We start from the raw sequence: 25,084 nt of genomic DNA, 5'->3' as shown, positions 1-25,084 counted from the left end.
CACACACACACACACACACACACACACACACACACACACACACACACACACACACACACACACACACACACACACACACACAGGTACATTCCAGCCCTGGTAAAATGTCTAATATCCATTCAAGCTTTCACCAACCACTCAAGTTTCAACACGCCATAATTCAACAGAACAGGGAGTTAGGAAGGACAACAATTCCTCTCACTGGGTAAAAATAAAATAAAACCACAGAACTGGAACAAAACCTTTTTTTTTAATTTTTTTTTTATTGCTGAAGCAGTACAAATAATAATTTCAAACAACTCAAACAAAGCAATCCACCACAACAATACTGAAATAGTCGCATTTTGGCAGCATTTAACTCGTGTGCCCTGCTGACAGAAAACGTAAACTATATTTAAGGTTAATTACAGATTTTAATAAAACAGAGTGCGCAAAAAAATGTCTTGCAAATCTTTACTGTTGCAGCAATACAAAGAAAACTGAAAGTTAATGTATGTAAACTGATGATAGATAAGCAACTGTTACGTGCATATTAAATAGAATTGCATTTGGTCATTGGATATTTGTTACAGTAGATCCTTGGATACACAAGTATTCATAGACTTTGTTGGTGTTTATATGACAAAATAATGTGATTTGTAACTGACACAAGCCAAGAGAGTAACGAACCCTGATTCTTTGGCTGCAGTAGGAAGATTGTGCGACTAATATTAGCTCCTCATCTGAGGTGGTGGACTCTTGACCACTTTAATATGGCATCACTTCTGCAGTTACAGGTTCTACCAAGTCATTAAGGACTCAATGGCCCAGTCAGTTCGCTGTGTTAAATGTTCCTAAGTTGTTGATAAATCGACTTTGGTCAAGATGCAATGCAAAGCTCACAGGAAATAGTCCATGAAATGGCGATGTTCGCTCTGAGAGGCTGTACTGTGTTTTGAGATCAATTCTGCTGCTCACTATGACAATAGACATGGTGATATATTAATGGTAACCACGTTTTCCAATTTGGTTTAGCCTCTTTGCATGCGAGCATTTCTATTTAACAACAGAAATAAAGTACAGCTGAATATCGTTTCTTATGCCAGTATTTGCTCACTAACCAAAGTCTTAAAGAAATTAAAATGTGGACCTCATGATAGCACAAGATGGAAATCAATGGGTCACCAAAGTTATTACAAAGCATAAGGTGGGGAACATGAATATCAGCACAAAGGTTTGTGGCAATCCATCCAATAGATGTTGATATGTTTTGAGCCTGGAAGTGGAGAACCAAACATCCAATTCTGCCATCTGCAAGTTTTTTAATTTTTTTTATTATGTCACCTTAATCTATATAAACAGATCTATAATGCATTAGTAAAGGATTTATTAACCACAAAGTCAATGGACACATTGATTAATTTTTGAAACATGGTACCAAAAGTATAAACACCAGCCAAAAATATTTTTTTATGAGCAGCCTCAAAGTTCTTATCAATGGCTTCTAACTGATCTATTAAGCGATCATAAAGGATACACTGACTACTACAAAAAGCTTTACTTACTAAACCAGAGCAGAAACAAGTAACAACTTATGACACAAATCACTTATATACAGGCTGATCACCCAACTGGACGGTAGTTTACTGTACTAACTAACTTTACTCAATAATATTAAAGCCCAAATATATCACAAGAATATTGGACATGACATTGTGATTTGAAAAAAAAAAGGACATTTAAGTATCCTGACAGAGTCCAGAAATGTGCTTAAGCTGCAATTTAAACTTTATGAACAGAAAACATTGATGACTAACATTGAAAAGATGGATACCAAATAATCGGTTCTCTATTGAGCATTAAAGAGGTGATACTTTGCTTTTGAAAACACTGACTGTGACATCTGTTTGGATTTTTTTGTGCCAATAATTGAGTCAAGTTGATAAAAACAAATCACCGTCTTTTAAACTTTGAAGAGGAATCTCAATAAGCTACAACAGGCAACAGTGCAACGTTACTAACACTTTAAAGATAAAGACGGAATATGCTGGAATCTCTTAATGTTTCTCCACCTGGACCCTCCTCTCTTCCTCATTCTGGTGTGAACCTCATGCGAACTACAGGTGTGGTGAAGGGGAATGGATGCACATACAGTACAGTAGCGGAGCCCTGTGTTTGGTCTGCTAAGACAGGATTTAACTGCGATGTCAGTGGTTAGGGTCTCGCGCCTGCTAATAGAAAGAGAAAGATCTATTAGTCAATGCATCCAATGCAATGTCACTGCTAAAACGTATCAGGGTTTATTAGGTGCTAAAGAAGGTTATTCGTAGGGCTGTCAATCAAAGCTTTTACAATCATTCAACTCTATGTATATTCTGTATAAAATGTGTGTTTGTGTGTCTGTAGACCAGACCCAGAGCTGTTGTTACTGACACATAACCTGCAGTCAAAGTCAGGACATTTCTCTTTGTGATTGAAAGCTGTAACTTTGTCATTTGCCCTTTGCTTCATTGGGCAGCCGTCTATTTCTGATGAAGAAGCTTGGATGCTATGAACACAGATCGCTATTTGGGGCTGAAGTTGACACTCGACAAACGCTTTTCCATTCCTATTGTTCACACTCTGGCTCAAACATTGAGGGCGTCAGGTCAGAAGAAATGTAACTTTTAAATGCAAAGAGTAAAGACTGGTTTACTTTGGGAACATCCGTCAAGTTCAAATGTCTTTTCACATATTTAAACTTGGCCCATCTGTCTATGGACACATAAAGGTCTTCATCATTGGCAGTGAGTGAATAAGCCTGGTGATCGAGCCCAACTTGCTGCTTAAACGGTTAGTAATCCTCCCCTGCAGTCACATTTAATTTGAAAATCAAGCAGCTGCACTTTGGTATGCCTAACAGCTCGCAAAGACTGTGCGCGGCATTGGACGATCCAGGTGGCACAGGGTGAACAGTGCATTGCGAAAACACAACAACCATCCCAGGAGTCTGGAACTTTCTTTATACTGGTACACAAGGTCATGGTGAGGATTTTTAAATATAGACCCCACAGAGCTGAGACCGTGCCCAAGAATTTCCAGCAGCAGATTTGATTTACAGTGAGCTGCTACTCTGGTACAAAGGAAGGTTGGTTGGTTGTGGTTGTTATGAACCCCGGTGGGCTATAAATCAGCCCTCCCTCGGCCAGAAATTGGTTTGAAGGGCAGACACACGTCATAAAAACTCTGCTTCCCCTGGGACTTATAAAGATAAAGCCAGGTTTAACATTTAGTATGTGCACATTTACAGTGTTGGAAGAAATATTAAGACTCTTTACTTGAGTAAAAATAGGAATAATAAACCCAACATAATGATACTTCTTTTAAGAATTAGAATTATATAAAATAATTGGAAAATGTATTTAAAGGACTATTTGGATATTTTAGGAAATGTGTCATTTGCCCTTTACTTCATTCCTCAGCTATTTTTGATGAAGAAGTGGGTGATCAAAATCACACTTACGTCTGTGTGCGCAATATAAAGCTACAGCCAGCAGCTGCTTAGTTTAAACAGGGAGTTTGGTCATCACCATGAAGATGTCAGGCTGGCTAATACTTTAGAAAGTCACTGCACCAACCAGCCAAGAAATCATTCAGCATTTCACCCCTGGTCCTTGGTTTGTGCACAGATTAAATTAACAAGATAACATGTTGATTTAAGTTCTAATAGGCAGATTTTGTCACCTTTTGGCAGAGCCAGCCCCAACTGTTCCCTCGCTACGCTAAAGAGCAGCTGGTTGTATCTTCATGTTAACTGTACTTACATGAGAGTTTGTATATTGAGAGAATATATATGTATATATATTTTTTAAAAAGAATGAAATACTCATTGTGCATCCAAATGGATGCTTTCAGTGTTATTGTGTTTTATTTGAATGGATTATTATCACTGATTCAGTGATGTGAAGGACAACCACATTTAGATTTTGCATACCGGTTTACAGTCCACTTAACAAGGTAATGAGTACATCATAGTTTTGTATGTGAAACCTTGATCTGGGAAGTAAGAGTTGCTGACAGATATATGTGGTGCAGTAAAAAGTACAAAGTAAAATAAAAGACTGAAGTACCTCAGAATTGCATTTAAGTACAGTACTTGAGTACAATCAACCATTGTTTACAGTAACTTCAGAAACTTACCATTAGTGACAAACTTGCTCTTGCCTCCGACTGCCACCTGTAAACAAGAAGGAAAGACATTAAAGGAATAAATAAAGAGAAGAAGAAGGAAAAACCAATCAAATCAGATGGATGGTGTTTAAAATAATACTTAGAAAAAAAGGCTAAAAAGCCTAATTTCACCTCTGATTTCATGCATTACTAATATCCTGGATGTTATACAACATGCCAGGAAGATGTGATCATACTCTGAAAGATGGACGTACAGTTTTCTACAATGTTCCCGCAGATATCAGATACATTATCTATGTCTTTCCTAGAACACGTCTGATAAAAACAAAAACACACCAAACACAACATTCATGCATAAATGCATGCACTCAACCATAATACCCTTACGACAGTGCAACTACCATCTTAGCATGTACGTTGTAAAATATGTGCACAGTGCAGCCAGAAAGGCCTGTAATAACATATAGATCACATTCCTGTATGACAAAAATGTATCTGTTTGAAACAAACAACCACATCAGAAAAGTGACATAACATCACAAATCAATCACATCATGCCTTGTGGAAAGTGTGCTGAGTGTTGTCACCACAGATACACAAAGTTACCTCTTTCACTCATCTATTAGGTAGACTGAATGAATCAAACAAACAAAAAGGACCATGTAACTATAAATCCTTCAAAACATGATCATCACCCCCTTCACAGAGGTGTGTGTGTTACCTTGGCAGGCGCAGAGCCCTTCTTGGTTTCCCACATGCCACGCTTGGTGCCGAGTTCACCTGGTTTCACATCCTGTCACAAATAAGACCCACTGCCCTGTTAATCATATGCAGCCATTAAATAAATATTCATTGTTTTAATTATGTCAAAGTAATGGCAGAACAGTGTAAAAATACATTAAATGTACAAGTTTCATTCAAAATGTTACTAGAAGTATAAAAGTAGTATCAGCAAGATGTATTTGAAATATGAACATGCCTCCTCTCCCGCCACCTCCAAATACACAGATAAATCTGAGAGGTTGTGTTATCATTAATGGAGTGTGATGGGAGAAGAAAAGGTCCACATTATCAGGAAGATTTGTCATAACCTTTCTAATCTTTTGTTCTCCGTGAAATGTTCTCAAACACTTACTCAAATATCTTAATGTAAGAGATTTAGACGGGAAATGTCTTTTTGGTGGAACTGCTAATATCTGAAATACTTTTACTTTTTGGTCATGGGTTTGAGTCCTACTATTTTAATCCTTACGAAAGTCTTGCATTTTTATAACCTGCTTTCTACTATCGTTTAAAAACTACAATATTCCCCTCTGAAATCTAGACAGATAAGAGTATGAAGCATTATGAAATGGAAATAAAAGTGTAAAGTACCTCAAAGTACAACACCAGTACTTGAGTAAATGTATCTAATTATTTTCCACCTCAGGATGCAAATATGTTCCCCAAACATATCATTATGCTTCTGATCATTTGTGGTAGTTATGGTGAAATGTGTGAAAAGGGGTACCTTTCCAAGTTTGAAGAGTAGACATAGAACAGCAGGGAAAGTTTGAGTGAGGATAGTTGAGAAAAGAGTGAAACTAAAGGAGACAGAAAGGCAGAAATAATTAAACATACAAAAGAAAACACAGGAGTTCAGTGATACTGAATTACACACTCGCACTAGCCTGCTGTACAGCTTCATCCCATCAGGGGGAAGTGTTACTGCAAAAGTAAGAGCAAGGTTCAACTGCTTCTCTGGCTGAGACGTTTGACACTAAAGATATCTCGCTCATAAATCTTGCTGCAAAACAATGTCAGACGGCATCCAGGAATGCTACTGCATGTGTGCGTAGTGTAATGTCTCCAGATGACATGGTGACAGCTGGTGTCCTACTTCAAGAAAGGGACACAGTGTCCACCAAGCAGCAGTTTACAAGTGACCAAATAAGTACGATATGATTATAATTAAATTAAACTAATCATTCCGTTTCCACTTAGTTGCCAGTTGTTACATCAGCAGTGTAAAGTAGGATAATTATGTCTCTACATGTCACAAATGTGAATAGACATGACCTTTTAATCGTGCCTGAAGGACACCAAAAATATGGAGTCACAGTGAGACTAAACTATAAAGTTTAGGTGAGTTGGATACAAATAAAGAGATTGCTGTTTAAAAGTGCTGCAGTGTTCATTAACTGTAATATAATGGTGAAATACCAGAGAGAGGCCAAAGTGATTGATGTTTAGAGGGGTGAAGAGGTTGTGCAGGAAGGCACGCTGGCATTAAGCCACCTGATCTATGACTGCTGCTCAGTGCTTTGTGGATGGATTGTTGTTGGCAACAGAGGGAAATCATGTCCTTCTGTGCAATGATTTCTCACAGGTTTAGGCTCAGATGTTATGTAAAAAATAATAGAGACAAGGTTTGAGAGCTGTGTTTCCGGATGCTGTTAAACTAACTGTCCATGTGGTGTCAGCAGACTCCAGACAACAGCATTGTCCAGTGTCAGAGCTCAGATGTAAAGCCAACAAAAGACTGGCTTGTTGATGTGCAAATGAGCATATCAGCGTGTACAGAATATCAAGGGATTACTCTCCTGAAGTAACACTGGTGTCTAATTTACAATAGTGTGTGGGTGTGTGATCAAGACAAGGATTTATCAGGCCTTACTGCTGGCTTTGCTGCTGCAGGTGGTGATGCTGCTGCTGCTGCTGCTGCTGCAGGTCCCGGTGCTCCTGTCTTCTCTGCCTCTGCAGGCTTTGCCATCCAACTGTTGACACGTCCAGTCACGCCTCCTTTGATACCAGCCACATCCTGGAGGGAAAAGAAAAAACTGCTCAAATACTCAATCACACATCAGAAAACCTGCCTCTCTCTTTCTCATGCTTTGTCACCTTGTTCGCAGGAGTTGGACTTTCAGAGGAGCTGCCGACGTCGCCTTTCTCCCACATACTTTTGATGCTGCGTGTGCCTCCTGTAGGAATATCTGCCATCGTTGACTTGGGGGATTTTACATCTTTGTTTCCCTGAAAGAAAGGATGGATTTAACTACTTTCACATGGGAAAACACAGCACCTCACTGAGTGAGGAGAAGTGGTGGAAAGTAAATTCATATTTATTCGGTTATAGACTATACTTACATATAACTTTCAAGTGTTTGTAGTTTGCTTGATTACTTCCATGTTATACTAACATGTTAGTATAACACTGTTATACTTTATACTTTACTCTGCATTTCAGAATCCGATATTGAAAATGTTCTCTTCTAAATTCATTTTGCTACTTTATAGTTTAATATATATTATCAGAGAACATGTAAAAAAAATATATATATATATATAAATAAAGGCTGTTTGTTGTACATTTGGTTTGTTTTGTAAATTTGGTAAGATTTCAAACCAGGACTTAAACTTCAAATTGACCATTTTACCATTGTTCTATTGGTACTTTTACAAACATAAAGGATATTAATAATACTTCTACTATTGTTGAGTATAGTGAATACTGTTTATAATGTTAAACCTCACCTGAATGGCAGAAGTGTACTGTTCCAGTCTGTTGCCAATCTTGGAGACAATTGGAGTGTGTGACACTCTGGCTGTGGTGCTGTATGAATGAACAACATAGTGGGCATTAGAAAGGCCATCAACCACTGGTTCTGTCATTTATTTTTCTTCAGATTTTATGTAATACTGTTATTGCTCACCTTTTCTGGGCAGATTTGTTCAGGAATTCTGCCTTCTGCCCGATCTGTAGGAAGCAGTTAGAAGCCAGTCGGTGACATGCACAAATACATTTCAACATGGTGAAGCTGTCCTGGCCTCTTTCTAAGTTACATTCACTGAGAGGCAGAACAATCTGTCTCTGGGAATATCTCTCTGTACTTGAGCACTGTGTTGGTGGTATCTGAGTGACTGAACTGGAGAGTTTGGCTGTCTCAGAGCCAGGACACACACACACACACACACACACACACACACACACACACACACACACACACACACACACACACACACACACACACACACACACACACACACACACACACACACACACACACACACACACACACACACGCAGCATGTTCACAATTAATTCTACTTTCCATGTACGTGCACAGAGCTGAAAAGACCTGCATACACACACAATTCTCAACATTCCTCCAAAAATACTCCAGTAAAAAAAATTACCCCGTCATAGTCTTGCTCAAGTACGGCCATATTTGAGCAGCTGAGTCCAGGCGCCAGCTTACATCTTTTTAAAAAAAAATATTTTTTTTTATGCTTGTCAACTAACAATATATAGCTAATATCAGAAAAATTAAAAACTGAAATTAAAATGGAAACAGCAAAGCAAACCACAGCAATCAGGAAACATGTTCAACCATAGAGGGAAGAGAAGAAGAGCTTCTCTTGCAACATCTCACAACCAGAGATAACAACAAACACATGTGTTTAATGTGAGTAAATGACAACCTTGGTGACACTATCAAGTATAAAGACAGACTGGTTTTCTCTTTCTTGATGAGAGCTACAGTAAGCTGCTAGTTATCTTAGCTTAGGATAAAGAATGAAAACAGCTGACGTGGCTCAGTCCCAAAGTAAGAAAATCCACCTACCAGCACCCCTGAAGGTCACTAATTAACACTTAATATCATGTTTGTCTGTACAAAATCTGAGGTGTGAAAATGACAGTGTTATGAAGGAAAGACACAGGAGCTTTGGAGGTGCTGGCATGGATTTAACAGTTGAGTGTCCATTGGTAGATTTTGTTCCCTACAGGGCCTGGCTGGCTGGTTACAGTTGATAAACTAAGCTAAGCTAACCGATTGGTGACTGTAGTTTAATTTTTAACATATATTTGGCAAACATTTGAGTCATGTCATCTCATCTTAACTTTAAAAAAGAAAGTGAGTGAGCACATTTCTTGAAATGTTGATATACACTTTAAAAACATCTGTTCACATCCGGGTCTATCCATACACATATAGCTTAATATCTGTAGTTAAGCATTTGGCCAATAAATCTGATTCTGACAGAAAATAAAGTTGCAGCCATGGCAATAGACGATGCTTCCAATATGAATGAGGCTATGGAAAAGCCCTTAAATTCTATGGATGCTTCACACACATCTGCAACCCGACAGCACAGAAAATCTATACAATTAACACAGTTTCAATGTGGAGACCAAGATTTGTGTCACCTATTTGTTATCTTACAAAATTTAAATTAAGGTCACAATCTCCCCTCCCGTTTTGCTGTTGAATAATGCAGAACATTTAGATGTCACAGTTAAGCTGATATTTGACCTCTTGGATATTAAATGTCATCACTTGAGCAGTTTATCCTCATAGAAAATTGTGTGAAATGATGTCTTGAGTTTTGGCCCCAAACCTGTTTTAGAAGGTCATGGTGACCTTTGACCTTTGGCCACCAAAAGCAGTTCATCCTCAAGTTAAAGCAAACATTTCCACCAAATTTGGAAAAAGCACCTCAAGGTGTTTCTGATATCACATTCACATGTATGGAACATTATGAAATCACAGTGACTTTGACCTTTGACCTCTAACATCTCATCAGTTCAGACTTAGGACGAAATTAATGTTATGCTAAATTTAAAGATTTCCCTAAAGGCATTTGTGAGATATTGTGTTCACGAGCATGGGATGTATGTACAGATGAACAACCCGAAAATATATTGCCTCCAGCTGTGGCTGTCCCGCAGTGTCTTGTCTTTTTGGAGACAATCCCCCTTCTTTTAATAATTGATAACTAATAGTATTTTGGGGTGGCACTGTCAGAAACAGTAGATATGAGTAGATACAATAGATACCAGTGATAATGAAAAACATATGTTACTTTGGTATTTAAACAGCCTTTAATATTCTTAAAATCGTAATAAAATTGTTTTATATTTATTTATTTATTCGAGCAACTCTACGATGTCTGAGCCTCTGTTCTAAAACTCACCTTAGAGGAGCCTTTGGGACTGATGGTAAAATCAGGTTTTGTAGATTCTTCTCCCATCTGTTTCTTCTTCTCTGCAGCCTCGGCCCTCCTTCTCTCTATCTCCTCCTTCATCCTCTTTCTCTCCTCCTGTTACAAAAAAACCAATTTACTGCCAAACATCTGCAATCGGTTACAAACCAATTCCTCTTAATGCAAATTTTTCTCTCTCCTCTATGATAAATGGTACAAACAAATCAAATTAAATCATAATAATGCTTCCATCCATCCTTATATTTTCTATTTTCTAATAAAAAATAGATTCACAATGTGGAATATTTCATAGTTTGAGTCCTGAATGAAAAGTATATCCTGACCTGCTCTTTGGCTTTTTTGTCCTCTTGCTCCTGTTTCTTCTGCCTCTCCTCCTCCTCCAGGACCTTCCTCCTCTCCTCTCTCTTCTTCTTCAGCTCTTCCAGCTCAGCCTCAGCATCCTGCTGCTTCTGCTTCATCTTATCAAATTCCTCGCTTTCCGCATTGTTTCGTCGCCTCTTCAGGTCCTGCAGCTTACGCTCAGCCTCTTGTCGCTCCACGTCATCTGCCTTGGAGGAGGGAGCGTTGTCTCTGCTCACAAACAGTTACATTGAATTGAATTGAACTGAGTGAGTACTCATTAAAAATTTAACAATACATGAATATACATTTGAATTTACAAAGTTGCCTCTTATATGATTATTTTGCATACTGGAAAGTATGAGTACATGCAAAGATGAAAAAGAAGGTCATGTTTGAGGTCTTAAACTTTGTGAAGAGATAAGAAGTCTGGCACGATTTACCTTGATGTCTTTTCTGTTTTCTTAAGTTTATTCTCAATGAGAGCTCCGTTCTGTTTGCCCAGTTCATTCTTGCATAAAAGAGGGAAAACAAATTTCATTTATATCATCCATATTAGAAAACGACACCTAAAATGCGCTGAGTGACAATCAGCTTTGTTTTACCTTCTCCTTGAACCCAAATCTCTTCGGCTTCTCCTCCTTTAAACAGAAAGGATGGATACAGAGACAGAAAAGATTAATGAAGTAATAAAATCAGCATGCTCAGTGGAAACAGACAAAGCTTAAAACCTCACAAAATCCTTGAAACACTGTGGAATCAAAAGCCTGGCAGTGAATTTAAAGCAGATGTAAACCGAGGACACATCACACTGTGACATCCTTGATACCACCACCTCTTTTACTGTGTGCAAAACACTGTGAAGGTACTGTGATCTGCAGCCGCACCACAAAACCATATCAAACAGCAAATGTCTGCGAAGCGAGAGGAAAGCCCGGATAAATCAAATGTGGCCCCTCGTGTCATTTAATCTGAGGACTTGTGCCACATTAAAATGTTTGTATTCTGTTACTTTGCAAATGAGGAAATGAATCACATCAATACCTCGTCTTTTTTCTTCTTCTCTTCCATCTCTTTCTTTTTGCGTTTATCATCTTCCTCTTTTTTCATCTTCTCTTCAGCCTCCCTTTTCCGCTTCTCCTCCTGCTCTTTCTTCTTTTCTTCTATCTCTCTTTTCCGCCTGTCCTCTTCTTCTTTCTTCTTCTCCTCCAGCTCTTTCTTCTTCTGCTTCTCCTCCTCCTCCTCCTTTTTCTTCTTTTCCTCCATTTCCTTCCTGCGTTTTTCCTGTTCCTCTTTCTTCTTCTTTTCTTCCATCTCCTTTTTCTGTTTGTCCTCTTCCTCCTTTTTCAGTCTCTCCTCCATCTCCTTTTTCTGCTTCTCCTCCTCTTCTTTCTGCTTTCTCTCCTGTGCCTCCCTTCTCTGTTTTTCTTCTTCCTCCTTTTTGAGCCTCTCTTCCATTTCTTTCTGTTGTTTTTCCTCTTCTTCACTCCTCTTCCTTTCCTCCTCCCCCCTTAGCTGCCTCTCTTCTTCCTCCTTCTTGAATTTTTCCTCCATTTCGCTCTTTTGCCTCTCTTCCTCTTCTATCTGCAGCTTTTCCTCCCTTTCTTTCTGTTGTCTTTCCTCATCTTCTTTCCTCTTCCTCTCTTCTTCCTCATCATTGACATCAGGAACAGCCTCCTCTTCAGCATCTTTCTCTCCTAGACTGGTCTTTTCAACCTCCACCTCTGTGGCTGCAGTCTTTTCTTCAGTCTCCTCCTTCAAAATAAGTTATAATTACTTTCTGTCAATTTTTGTAGACAAATATATTTAAATGCTCCAAAGTAAAAAGACCAGACCTCATTTCTTGTGGATGGCGATTCTTCAGATTCCTGTCAAGAGTAAAAAAAATAAATCAGAATATAAAAACATTTGTCCCCAGGATGTACAGGTTCTCATTCCAACAGAAATAGAAACACATCTACCTTCTCATCCTCCTTCTTGTCTTCTTCCTCCTTCATCCAGGAGTTGGTATCAGTAACTGCCACCTCCTCCTGGGCAGACTTCTCCTTTTCCTCCTCCTCCTCCTCCTCCTCCTCCTCCTCCTCCTCCTCTGTACACTGCTGTGTGCTGCTGCTGATTGAAGACTGCTCTTCCAGCATATCATCTGTGCCGTTGCTGGTGCTAATCGTGGGGTCAATCTCCTTCTGTCTCTCCATGGCCTCCTTCATTCTCTTCTGCCTGCGCTCCTCCCTTTTGGCCAGGCGCTCCAGCAAAACCTGGTCATCGTCTGCTCCTTCAGTGGCCGTGGAGGACTCGGTCTCTGTCACGCTGCAAGAACATGAAATGTTCACATTTATAAAGTGGTGGAACCAGAAATTTGGAGTCTAATCAAAGTGACATCCCCTTTATCCTCAAATGTTCTGTCTGATTACGTGTTTTTAAGCCACATGTCTCTGAGCGGGTCTTTCTGCTGGGGCTGACCAGAGAAAATATCAATCAAAGAACCACACAACCAACGGAGGCAGTTCCAAATGTTGAGGCTGGAGGGGATTATCAATACTAAACTTTTAAAACTAACCCTTTGTTGCTATCGTGGAGATGTTTCTTTCAAAAATATCTCTCAATAAATTTCTGGACTCAGTAATTGAGTAAAACCAAACTGCATTTGATGAAATTTGATTAAAAAAAGAGTCATCTTTGTTGATGCTCTATATTTGTTCAAGTTGGCTGAGCATCATGACCAGCAATGAAAGCCATTGCTGTTTCAAAAGAGCCATCATGGCTCCCCTTACATTTTGTGTGTCAATACTGAATAATGCTATTGTATTTCAGTAAAGTGAATGCCTTGTGTAGTCTAGCTTCATAGATTATCATTGCTAGTATAACTGCAGGCATGCAGCAAACATTTAATTTCAGTCACCAGTCAGTAAGCACAGGAGCTGAAAGAAACTTATTCTGTCCTGAGCATCCTACAGACAACAGGGGACAGTCGATAAACACTGTGAATCCAATTCAAGCCAATCAAGACAACATCTCTCTACTGTCCAACAAACATCAATTAGGCTCACTGTACCTTTTCTGCTACAGCTGTTGATGGAGGTGGGAGCTTTCTGTTTCTTTAACTGTTTCATGAATCTCTCCTCCTCTTGATTTTGTTCCCTTCTCTCCAGTCCACCCAGATGTCATCTACACTTTACCTGTTAGTATCGATCACGTCGGTGGATCCAGAATCCTCTGAATCTCTCATCTTCTTCCTCTCCTCCCTTGCACGTCTCCTTTGCTCCCGAGCTTCCTCATCATCATCATCGTTGGTGTAACCCCCCCTGAAACACCACACATACGGATGTATACTATCTTAGTACAGTATATTTACAAAACAATCAAAAAAAGATTGGTCTATTTCACTCTAAAGGTTTGAAAAAAAAAAGAAAGAAGAGAACTTAGGCCTAATGCCTGTTACTGAAATAATACTCCATGCTGTTTTCCATGCTGACCCTGATGTTTACAAAAAGTCACCGGGGTCACATATTTGCTAGTAAATTTCAGCCTGCCTGGTAGACTATTAGCATTCACAACAATAGATTTTAATGTCACTATAAAATGCTTATAAATCATAGATTTAAAAACACATCAGATGAAACATATTTTAAAGTTACTTTGTTCTCAAGAAAATCCTTTCATCACCCTGTTAATCTGAATGGTGGGGCCTTCATACTAGTATCCTGTTGCACATAGGATATAGTGCTTCCTACTGTTTTGTCTTGTGACCCCTTAGTATAAACGTATGTCTACTTGTGACCCCTCATCACATCTTATATGACCTTTTTGTGGCTATAGTAATAGTTTAACTAAAGAGTGAATTTACAAAGGCCTAAATAGTCTAAAGAAATGTGTTCTTCTTACTGTAAGACAAACAGTACAAATTTGACACAAATCAAAATTACACCCACTATTTTCAGCAAAAGAAATATCATGATGATGTGTCAAATTCTTCTTGGCAGCACTTAAGGAACCCCAGCCCATGTTCATAGCTATCCAAATAAGCCATACCATCTCAAGTTGACCTCAAAAGACATGAAGGAGGTGGGAGATGCCACAAAAGGACAAAATTCATCAAAACATCTTCTTCCATCAGTCTTTCCCCACCATCATCACCATCTCACTCACATCCTGTCAACAAGCGTCAGCCAACTGTGAGTATATCCACAGTCAGAGATTTCTGAGCATTCCTGGCTGGAACTTTCCAAGCATTACAAGCTTTATGTGGCAGGGAGAGAGCTTGAAATGCTCCATTGATAACACACGGGTATTATTTCCCTCTGCTCTTCCTGAATCCAAAATACAATGATTTACAGATGAGGAAGAGGTGGATGGGAACCACAAGAATCTTCTCTGTCTTTAAAACAAAAAAAGATCCAAACGAGACCGAAATCCAATAAATACGCAGGCGAACGTTCCTCCAGACTGCACGGGTCACCCCAAGAAATCCTTGGGGATGTAATAAAATTAGATGTTACTCCACTCAAAGCTAAGAGGCCTGCCAACAGAGTGCAGCCACAATGTTACAGTTACATTTCCAGACAACCAACTGGAGGAACGTGAAACATAATAAAAGCAGGTAAATATGATGAGAGCTGCTGAAGGACAGAGACTTAAATACTCCACTCAAACTGTCAGAGTCTGAAGCTTTTCAGAGCAGGTTATCATGTGCTGAAATAAAAATGACAATCAAAACATTCCAGTGTCTGCAGAGTTTAGAAGAGAGCTGGGAGGCAGCGAGAGGCAGCGAGAGGCAGGGCAGGCTGGGTTGGCACTGCTGGCAGGACTGGTTGTGAGAAAATTGTTAGGAACGCTGGTTTCACTGGGGCTCTGCTAAGTCGTCTGATATGGCAGCACTGGACCTCTGAACTGGGAGACAATAATATATTGCGCTATGATTATGTAATCGCATAAAGGATGATATTCTGTATTCCGTAAAAAAATTCCAAATGAAATATTTGATCCTTATTTTAGTTAACTGTAATATTTATATGTTAACATATAAATTTGCTCCTGTAACTAACTAAGTTGTACTAGCATTTCTACTTTTAATGGTGTTTAGTTTATCTGGGTAACTGTGAAAGACATCCCAGTTTGACTTTTCCCCAATTGATCATTTTTCCTTGCGTTAATCGTATTTTGAGATATAGGCCATTGTGTTCAAACCTGTTACTGTACATGTTAGCACCACCTCTTTAACAGTGTTGTTGTATTTATCTGAACACAATTTATCTGTTTTGTAATCGAGTCTGCATGTCCATGACCGTGTCTTTGTGTGCATGCATGTGCTCAATATGTTTACATATCTTCACTCACTTTTCAGCTTCAAGGCGCATCTGCTCTCTCCTCTGCCTCCTCAGCTCCATGCGGCGGTCAAAGTCATCGTCCATGATGTCCAATAGATTCTCCTCACTGTATCACTGAAAGACACAAATATAACATCAGCCCATGTGTCCTGAATTCAATACAGGAGACAATCATTTTTGAGTCTGTGTACAGTCAAAAAAAAAAAATAATAATTAAAAAAAAAAAATAATAATAAAAAATAAAAAAAATCACTTCATCATTATGGTAATTTCACGGCTGACATTAGAAACAAAAAAATAAAAATACAGAGCCTGTTGGTTTACATTACCTTAGCAGTAGCTAAAGTTTAGTCCATGGGCAGAAGTGTCTCTTCTCCTGTCATACATCAGCTTCTACAGTCTGGTTTATATCTCAGCTCTTCTGCAGCATAAAGAATTCCTGCTTCTTCACTCGGTGACTTCAACTACCAGAAAAGGCAAAGCCTGCCTCTGTGTTCCCCTCTTCTTCTCCAACAGCCTCCCTCCTCTTCCTCAGCCTGACTGCTGCTCTCTCCCTCAGTCTTACTTTTCCCTCGCTGATCTCTGACTCCAGACTTAGTTTGTCTTGTCCTGCTAACTTTACTCTATTTCATCATATCTAAGGTCAAATGTGTCTATTTTTATTTAGGTTTCGATTCTTTGGAATTAATTTACCCTTTCAAATCGTCATCTGCCACCCTTATCTCCTCCTGAAAGCAAAAGTCAGGTCACCAATGCACACTTAAAAAGAAAAAAGAAATCACTGAAGTGATTAGCCTGGCATGACTTTGGATGAATTTTGAGTTAAAAACCAAAGACAGACAAAAAAGATTTTCTACTGCAAAAAAATACTTAATGGTTATTTCATTTTCTTTTACTACAACTAGTAATAATCATGATCAGAAAAGTTATTAATTCCTTTACCCTGCTCACTTCCAATTCGTTAATAAAATAAAGTAATAATAATGTAGAAATGCAGGGTGCAATTTCTGTTGGTTGTCATTTATTTTCTGATGTAATTGTGCTTATTTGTCTTCTGTGTTGTTACTTCAGTTTACTTGTACACAGGTCTGTCTTGTAAATGAGATTAAATATAGAATTACTGCCCCGTTTCCTGAATACTTATGTCCACTGAGTAAATTACTGCTTCCCAACACTCTTTAAATTGTAGAGGCTGGATAGACACGATCGCACCATAAAACACCCGTCATTCATCATCATAACCAGTGAACCCCTCAACTCCCTCTAATCTTGTTTAGTGCTCAGCTTTACTGAAACTCCATGGTAACAGACATGATGAAGTGTGCATGTAAAATTTGTTTGAGTTTCGGCATTATGGATAAAATGATAATTATGGTATAATGTTGCCAAAGTATACAATCGACAATCCAGAGTCTTCAGCAATTGACCCAAACCCAAAGCCTCGAATGAAGTAATAATAAATCTGTATTCTGGCCTGCAGTATAGGGGGTAATTTCCCAAAGCTGAGTCATTTATGTAATACAGCAGGGCTAACTAACTAAGCCAAATCACGAACTGCTAAAACTTCTGGCTGACACAGAGCAAGACATTAAATGCATAATGTGGAGCATTCATATTTTTGAAAAAGATGAATGTGTATTTGGATGTAATCGCTATTTCTTTGGCTGAAGCAAGATCATTAATTCATATCCCTTAAGACTGAGACACTTTGTGTTAACACCTTTAGCCTTGAGCATCAATAAAAGCCTTTCTCAAATGAACTGGTTTTCTGACATGAAACACCAGCTGCACAATGAGCAGCTGCCAGCAAACACTTTGTATCCATCTGAAGTCTATAGGTCTGGCAGTAACAACAGCCAAAAGATACAAAATCTACAGTGTGAGTGCAGAAGAAATCCCAGAAAGATGAGCAGTTATGTCCCACTCAGAGGAGGAAGATAAACCAAAAACCTTCCAGACATTTGGTTCAATAAATGTTCTCTATAATGCACTTTTAAATCATTTGTTCAGCGTAGTATTGGTTAATTATTGAATAGCTACTGTTTCAAAGGTAAAGATTCACTTCTTGAAAACTGGATGATCTAACTAAACGACATTGTTAGAGATTTTCATATTACTGTTTAAGGTTGTGAATATCACCATTAAAGTTACAACCTCAAAGATTTAGGGATTTCCTATCAGTGTGTGATGTCAGTCAGTTTGTAGTTGAAGGGCGATCCTGTTGTGTTAGCTGCACCTACCCTTTCTGACCAAACAAGCACTGCTGGGGGATGGAAAACTTGTCATTGAACTGTGGGGCGTTTGTTGTCACTATTGTGTTACTTCAGTTCAGATAGTGGCTTAACAGAAATTCATTTATAACTAAATGAAAAATCTTCCAGATTAACAAAGACACTAAGTCTTCGACCCACCAACTGTTAACAAGTGTCTGCAGCCATTATTGTAAGGTAGAATCAGTTACAGATGATCAAAGAGAAAGTCAGTCTTACCTAGCTAATACAGACACTGTTCAGCCTCACTAGTGACATACAAAAATGACATTGTAGGACAAATCAGGATCAAATATTGAACATTCTTCTTTTGAAAATCAACACTTAACAAATAATTTAGGTTTCAGAACCAGAAAATGTAATATAGTCACCAACCTCTCTACACTGGAGCTGCAGCTGATATTCAGCCACAAGCTTAAAAAAGACATCCAACGATTTGTCTCTGTTTGGGGAAACAGAAATAGAACAAATCCCCATAAACAAACTGTTGCTTTTAAGAGAACTGCTGCAGCAATTAAAGCAGCACCTAATCAATGGCTGGGTCATGGTAATTCAGGAAAAAAACATTCCTTTAGTAAGACTGTTACTTAAAACAGGGATTTCCATACTAAAAAGGAGTTTAAAGACATTTGTGGAGGCAAAAAGATAATCTTTCAGTTTAGGCTTGAACTGAAAAGGCTGCCACAATCTTTAGGATGCCTGACAAGCACCGATAGCTTGACTGTTATTCACAGTCATATAAGGTTATAGTAAAGAGGGCCACTTCAGTCCTGTGCCTTTATTTTGGTTTCTGTATCTTCAGATCTACAGAGGAGCCCACCATCAGTGAGCAGTGGATCATAATGGGACACAAGCATGTCACAGTTTAGTTTTTACAATGGCCAATACCATATACAGTCACTAAGGCCTACAAATAGAGGCTTTTTTTTTTTTTAAACCACTCACTACATCTGTGACAAGACAACTTGGAGATGTCCAGGAAAAGGATGACACTCTTTTACACTTCAGTTCTCTGAAAAACAGGAAAGTGATTTAATGTAACCCATATAACTTTTAGACAAACCTTTTTAGAGGATGTACACACCATAGTCTTAAAATCTGGAAGAACAGACAAAATTTTGTCACTGTTATTATTATTTAAGAACACTTAAAAGCATCATGGTCATTGTCCAAATCTAATGACAGCCTTCAGCACATTACAGGACAAGGCAGGTGATACTGAAAGTGACATCAATAACATATTGAAAGTGTATGCTGTTGAAACAAAATGTTGATTCATTGTCAAAAATATTTGCAAAACTGCTCTCCATCACTCCCTCATAGTACACAGGACCAGGCAAGGTCTGGGGGTGACAAAGGCCGGTCTGTGTCTCTGAGGCAGGAGCATGGATCATTGTGGACTCCATGCAGACAAAGACTAACTGACCTGCAGACTAACAGCTCCCAGATACAGTATGTCAGAGTCGTGATCCAGCTCTGTTTGGATTGGCTTGAGTCCAGCAAGGCCAGGGAAGTTCTCCATTTCTAACTCACCACTCTAGCAGCAAGTGTTATTGCCTCTCTACACACTTTGTGCACAAATGTGGATGCACAAAGACAGGCACTCTGAGTACAGACATTAACTTGAGAGTTTCCCCTGGCAGCTGTTCCATCAGTCACCAGATAGATGACTTGTATGGATTGAAGGTATATTGTTGGCATGAATTATTCCGGCTTCAGTGAAATAATCCAAATGCAATGACTGAGCCCACCTTTGATAGAAGCCGTAATCATACTGGCACTTTAATGTAGACAGAAATGCCTACAACTTGTTACAACTTGTAACACAAAAACAATCCCTCAAAGATCCTTACACATTCATTACATGGGGTAGAAGCTTGTGGAAACCAGGCTTTTTGTCATGAGGAGGAATCAAGTCAACAAATCACCCCCACATGACAAGTTCCCAGAACAAATTTATACATTTGTAACTGATTTGTCTCAAGCTCTCTCCTCTGTGGCCTGCTCCAACTCTGATGGGATCAAACACTGCTGTGGGTCCTCTTTCCCTCTCTCTACCTACCTCACCATGGTCACTCTGCTCTCATGCAAGTCAACACTCACCAGACACTGCTCATATATGTTCATATACAGTATATGTTTGCAACAAATCAGCTGTCACGTGAGGAAAGCAGCATTGACATTGACACAGTACTGGCTTTAGTGCAAGTTAAAACAACTGGGTGGTTACTTTATGTAATCGTCCGACATGGTCAAGGAATGTAGCAGAGCCAAATACAGTTGAATATGCAATCTGTCAAACGTCTGAATAAAACATTTACATTTCGCTAAGCATAAAGACTGAATGCAAGAGGACATGCTAGCCTGACTGTACCTTTAAAGATACACCTCTCTTCAACTCTAAACCTAATAAAATAATATACTGTATTTTATTTGTTTAGTGTGTAATCAAATGAAAGGTCTGTTTGTGTGTACTTTTGTGTAGCATCTCTGCCAATAGCCTGCAACCTCACAGACGTAGAAAAATCTTTGCATTGCTATTATTTGCCAAGAAATGCAAACAGCACGCAACTGCCTGTAAAATCACAAATTATCACTAAATATTTCAACTATATGTTAAATAGTAATGAATATTAGAGCATTTAAAGATGTTGGTAGGCATTTGAACTTTAGACTCTGGCAATATGCCAACCTAAGCTAATCGTCTCCTGGTTCCTGCTCTATACTTGATATATGAGAGTATGAGAGTGTCATCATACCTCCCAAAATGTTCAAGAACTGTGTTAATGGATCATTACATTACATTACATTTCATTTAGCTGACGCTTTTATCCAAAGCGACTTACAATAAGTGCATTTCAACCACGAGGGTACAAAACCCAGAACAACAGGAATCACAAACAGGATCATGAATTAATGCTGGCATTGAAGCATATTTTATGTTACGGGAAAGTGTCTTTTCTTTCTACCAGAACATGCTGCAATCTTAATAGGCCCATTGTATGCACAAAGAGCCAGCATACGAGTATGGTACACATTAAACCTGATGAGCAGAGAGTATTCAGAGCCAGGCAGTGAGAAGAAACAGAACTTCACATGCAAACATAATACCAGGTATTCAGGATCAATTATAAAGTTCTGCAAAGTTCTGTAAAGGACAAATTCACACGGTTCAATACAAGCAAAGCATGTCGGTGACATATCTTGACTGAATACAAAGTAGTATTTTGTTTATATTATATTTATATTATTTATACACATTTATATTATTTATACACGTTATAACGTGTATAAAATCAAATACAGTTCGCATTCTGGCAGAGACTTATATTGGAAGCATGAATTTATGAATAATGCTTTTAACATACTGAGTGAAGTCAACCAAATGACCCATTAAGTTTAATTAATGGGTACAGTTCTGAAAAAACATTTGGCTTTTGAAAGTATTTAATGCCAATGTTGCCCATCAAAAGCAGTTAAATCACAGTAAGCCAACATTTGAGTCCTTTGTTTCTGCAGCCAATCGGATTTAGCTGGAGAATTCCTGCAGTGGCCCACTGAAGGTTATAATAAGTCTATAAGACATTAGTGCTTGGTAAGCAATACAAAAGTTAAAAGCCTTTCTCTAAATGCCCAATAATTACATCAACTGCATGTTCCTCCTTTGTGTCTCTATTCATCCCAACTTTGTGGACACACCATGTGCTATTTGTATATTGTCTGGCTTTGTAATTACCAGCTTGATGATGGTGTCTATACAGTGTCTGAAAATGTATTAATCAGACATCAAAAGGAGGCTGTTGAACATTTGGTTTGGCAAGTTACAGTAGACCTCACATCTTCAATCAGGAAATGTTCTGGACAGACATGAACACAGTTGGATATTAGAAGCTGTACGTCTCTCTCTCTGTTTTGTAATCAATCTAGTACAACTGGTGGGAGCAATAAAAACAGAAAATAAAATTTTCTGCATGGCTTACACTTCTTTATGACCATTAGAGAGACATGCCAGCAGACATGGAAGTTTGATTTGAAGTCACTGTTTGACTAACAAGCAAGGGGTTACATATAGTTATGTAAATAGTGTCCCAGTAAGCAAATTTAGTTTCCTTCTAACAGCACCAAACTGGCTGTTTCTCTTTGTTTCTTTGTGCTATAGTTGCACCTTTGTGCATAGTAAGGGCAGAAATACTGCACATGAATGTTTCATTTCATCTGATGCTGGAAATCCTTTGGCTTACAGTTATTTTAGTAGTTAATTGTAATGGTGGTGACATACATAATATGTAGGTCCTCCGTTGACTCTGTATCCTTTGATCAAACAAGGTTCTTGTTAAAGGATGAAGAAAAGTCCTTCAACACACTTATGGATAAACAGTTGCCAGAGAGGCATTTGCAATCAATCAAGGAGCCATAGCTGCTTACGCCACATGACCAAACATGGTCACATATGAAAAAGTCCATGACCAGGATACAAATTCCACACAGTTTACAAGCCATAACATGCTGTAGTGGTGACCTTTTCTGCTGCTCATTAAAATGTTTGTGTACAATTCTGTTAAAGAGAAGTGTGTTGTTTTGTGGCTGATAAGCAAAGTAAAATTTGTTATTATCTTTGTGCAAGGTTAACGGTCTCAACAGGACACTGCAGGGCTCTTCAGCTCTGCTCTACAGCTCAGCATTATTCTAGTCAGCAAAAACACAGAACTCATTAATCAGCTGTCAGGTAGAAACCTTTGTTTGCTTGCTGGTAAAACAACTGAATGCTTAAAGATTGGGGGGGGGGGAAACACGTCTGGTGACACAATATACTCAATAAATCCAAATTCAAAGCTCAGCCACAGTTTCCTCCTCAACTGGGGACTCAGTTGAAAGAGATGGAGCAACAGTAAGTGCGCACCATGTTTCCGCATCCCATCAGCTCGTGTATTCAGCCTCCTTTTAAGGAAGTACACAGGCAATGTTAGTTGTAGTGTCCCTGCTTGGCGAAGTGCACAGCCTTGGACAGAGAGCATGGTTTACTCTAGGAAATACCTCCTGCTATACAAAGTGGATAACCAAGAATAATTTCTTTCCATTGTGATCACATGAATCTGCTTTCCATAATGCTGCTGGGAGGCAAAAAACTACAACTGGAAGCCTAAATGTCATAGTTTCTGTGAATAAAAGAAAGGCTGCGGCTGTGAGAAACTGATTTTATAATATAATACATTTTAAACCATTGAATAGGAAGAGCTTTACATTTAAAACAAATCCTACCGATACGGGTTAAATGATTGCAAAGTAAGGAATGATATTTCTCCCCACATCCACTGTATGGCAGATTGATTGCTGATGAATGACTCCATTACTGTCAGAGCCACTACTGCTCACCTCTCCCCCTCCTTTAATTTGCTCATGTGGAAACCCATTTCCTCTCCCATTTAGAGTGTCCCACCTGTACAACCAGAGAGCAGGCAGCCGTGCTCTCTGCCAAATCCCACTACTTTTACAACACAAAGACTCAGTTGTGCTCAGACAAAAACATCAGCAGCTGAATTCCCTCCCTGTATCACTTTCTCATTTAGCAAATTTGACCCACAACTTCTTTTTAATGACTGCTTTTAAAATTCAAACTGTTTAAAAAGTCCTTGTTTTAAAGTCAGCTCATGTCCCACTTTCGCTTGTCACTGGCACCATGAAGATTGCACCACACATCATTCTAATGGGATGCAGCTCTTTTTTCTTTGTAGAGAACATAAATCATCCACAGCTAAACATGTCAATGAGTACAAATCTTTGTGTTGTCATTCAGAGACATTGTTCACATGTGTGCACACATACTGGAGCTTTATGGAAGGCCTGAAGTCAATTGTGTTACTTTCACACTACATGCATGCACAGCTGTTTTCAATTCCATGACATAAAGTTATCCTGATTTCAGTAATTAAGGAGGGGCAGTGTGGACACATTTCCAGCCCCCGAGGAGATGAGCCTATGGTCATAAACTCACAAACTGCAGCAGCATGTGGTTGTAGCCTTTATCTTCAATACCATCTAAGGAATAAGAGCCTGACTTGGCATGTCCACAGTGCAACAGTGGGTCCACATCCAGATGTCTGCTCAATGTATGAGTAACAGAAGCTAAAGAGAGATTATAGTTTTGACTCCTGTGTTGAACAGAGCACATGCAAGTGCTGAGCCTCCAAGAAAGAGAGAAAAGAATAATTTTTGAAGATTAAACACACTTATTTGCAGATGCCTTCGACAACAAAATGCACGTTTCAGCTTATAAATTCACAAAAGGGGAATCAGAAATACCTCGTCTCTGTCACTCCCTGTTATAGTTGTGCAGGTTCCACCTCCCTAATACAAATTTTTGTGTGCAGCTTGGATGCAATACCTTAAACTTCAGATACCTCTGCAGAAATATGATACATTTTCAACTTGTCATGAATCTCTTGAGCAGATAAACTCCTTGATCCCTGGTTGAAACAAATTTATCAGATTTAATGCCTTCATTGCATTAAATCAAATCCAGCAACATTTTATGTACTGTGAAATATCTGAGTCAAAATTATACCATTTGCATATTTACAAATGCACAAATCTACTTTGAGACAGGTGTATCCACATTTTATCCTCTTTCCCTCAAAGGAGATGTAGAGGAGTGAATTATCTATATAGCCTAATATATAATGTCATCAGCTTTTTTGATACTGTTCTCCAGTCTAAACCAGCTGTCTTTTCAAAAGGTCATATGGCTGCTTTGTCATGACATGAAATGATTTTTGGAAGCCTCAACAAACCCAGCAGTCATTAGTGCCTGTAATTGTCTGCTCAAATCTCTAATTTGTCTATATAAGTCATTCTAAATACACAACATAGCATCCCTCTTCATCTCCATAAACAAACTGCATCACGCATGTTGATCATCAAACTTACCAGACCTGCACACCAAAGTGACTGTTCCTGCTGGAAATCAGAAGACAAAGAGTGACCAGTGGTTTATAAGCACAGCAGTGCAGCAGCTCCGCC

General features: G+C 38.8%; 1 protein-coding gene across 4 annotated transcripts; it reads right to left on the bottom strand.

Annotated features, from left to right (window-relative positions):
* Positions 1 to 255: 255 nt before the first annotated feature.
* Positions 256 to 25,084, bottom strand: cald1b (caldesmon 1b). Of its 4 annotated transcripts, none has more exons than XM_069695215.1 (17): positions 24,992 to 25,084; positions 15,808 to 15,911; positions 13,650 to 13,775; positions 12,435 to 12,780; positions 12,309 to 12,341; positions 11,518 to 12,228; positions 11,079 to 11,114; positions 10,917 to 10,984; positions 10,458 to 10,704; positions 10,105 to 10,230; positions 7,842 to 7,885; positions 7,663 to 7,741; positions 7,030 to 7,161; positions 6,806 to 6,949; positions 4,871 to 4,942; positions 4,159 to 4,195; positions 256 to 2,210 (listed from the first exon to the last, which is right to left on the bottom strand). In XM_069695215.1, the coding sequence occupies exons 2-17, from the start codon at positions 15,879 to 15,881 to the stop codon at positions 2,194 to 2,196; spliced, it is 2,292 nt and encodes a 763-aa protein (XP_069551316.1). In that variant the 5' UTR covers positions 15,882 to 15,911; positions 24,992 to 25,084; the 3' UTR covers positions 256 to 2,193. The 4 variants fall into 4 exon arrangements, 3 of the variants coding, with proteins under 3 accessions (XP_069551316.1, XP_069551315.1, XP_069551317.1); XM_069695214.1 differs by lacking the exon at positions 24,992 to 25,084 and adding an exon at positions 16,127 to 16,394; XM_069695216.1 differs by lacking the exon at positions 24,992 to 25,084 and adding an exon at positions 16,127 to 16,394 and having other exon boundaries at positions 256 to 2,207.

The sequence above is a fragment of the Brachyistius frenatus genome, unplaced genomic scaffold (genome assembly GCF_029030835.1).
Source record: "Brachyistius frenatus isolate BFR_SWC_R1_liver_20210118 unplaced genomic scaffold, ASM2903083v1 Contig_19, whole genome shotgun sequence".
NCBI lineage: Eukaryota > Metazoa > Chordata > Actinopteri > Embiotocidae > Brachyistius > Brachyistius frenatus.
Note: the sequence above shows the minus strand (reverse complement) of the source record. Positions and strands in the feature narration are given on the sequence as shown.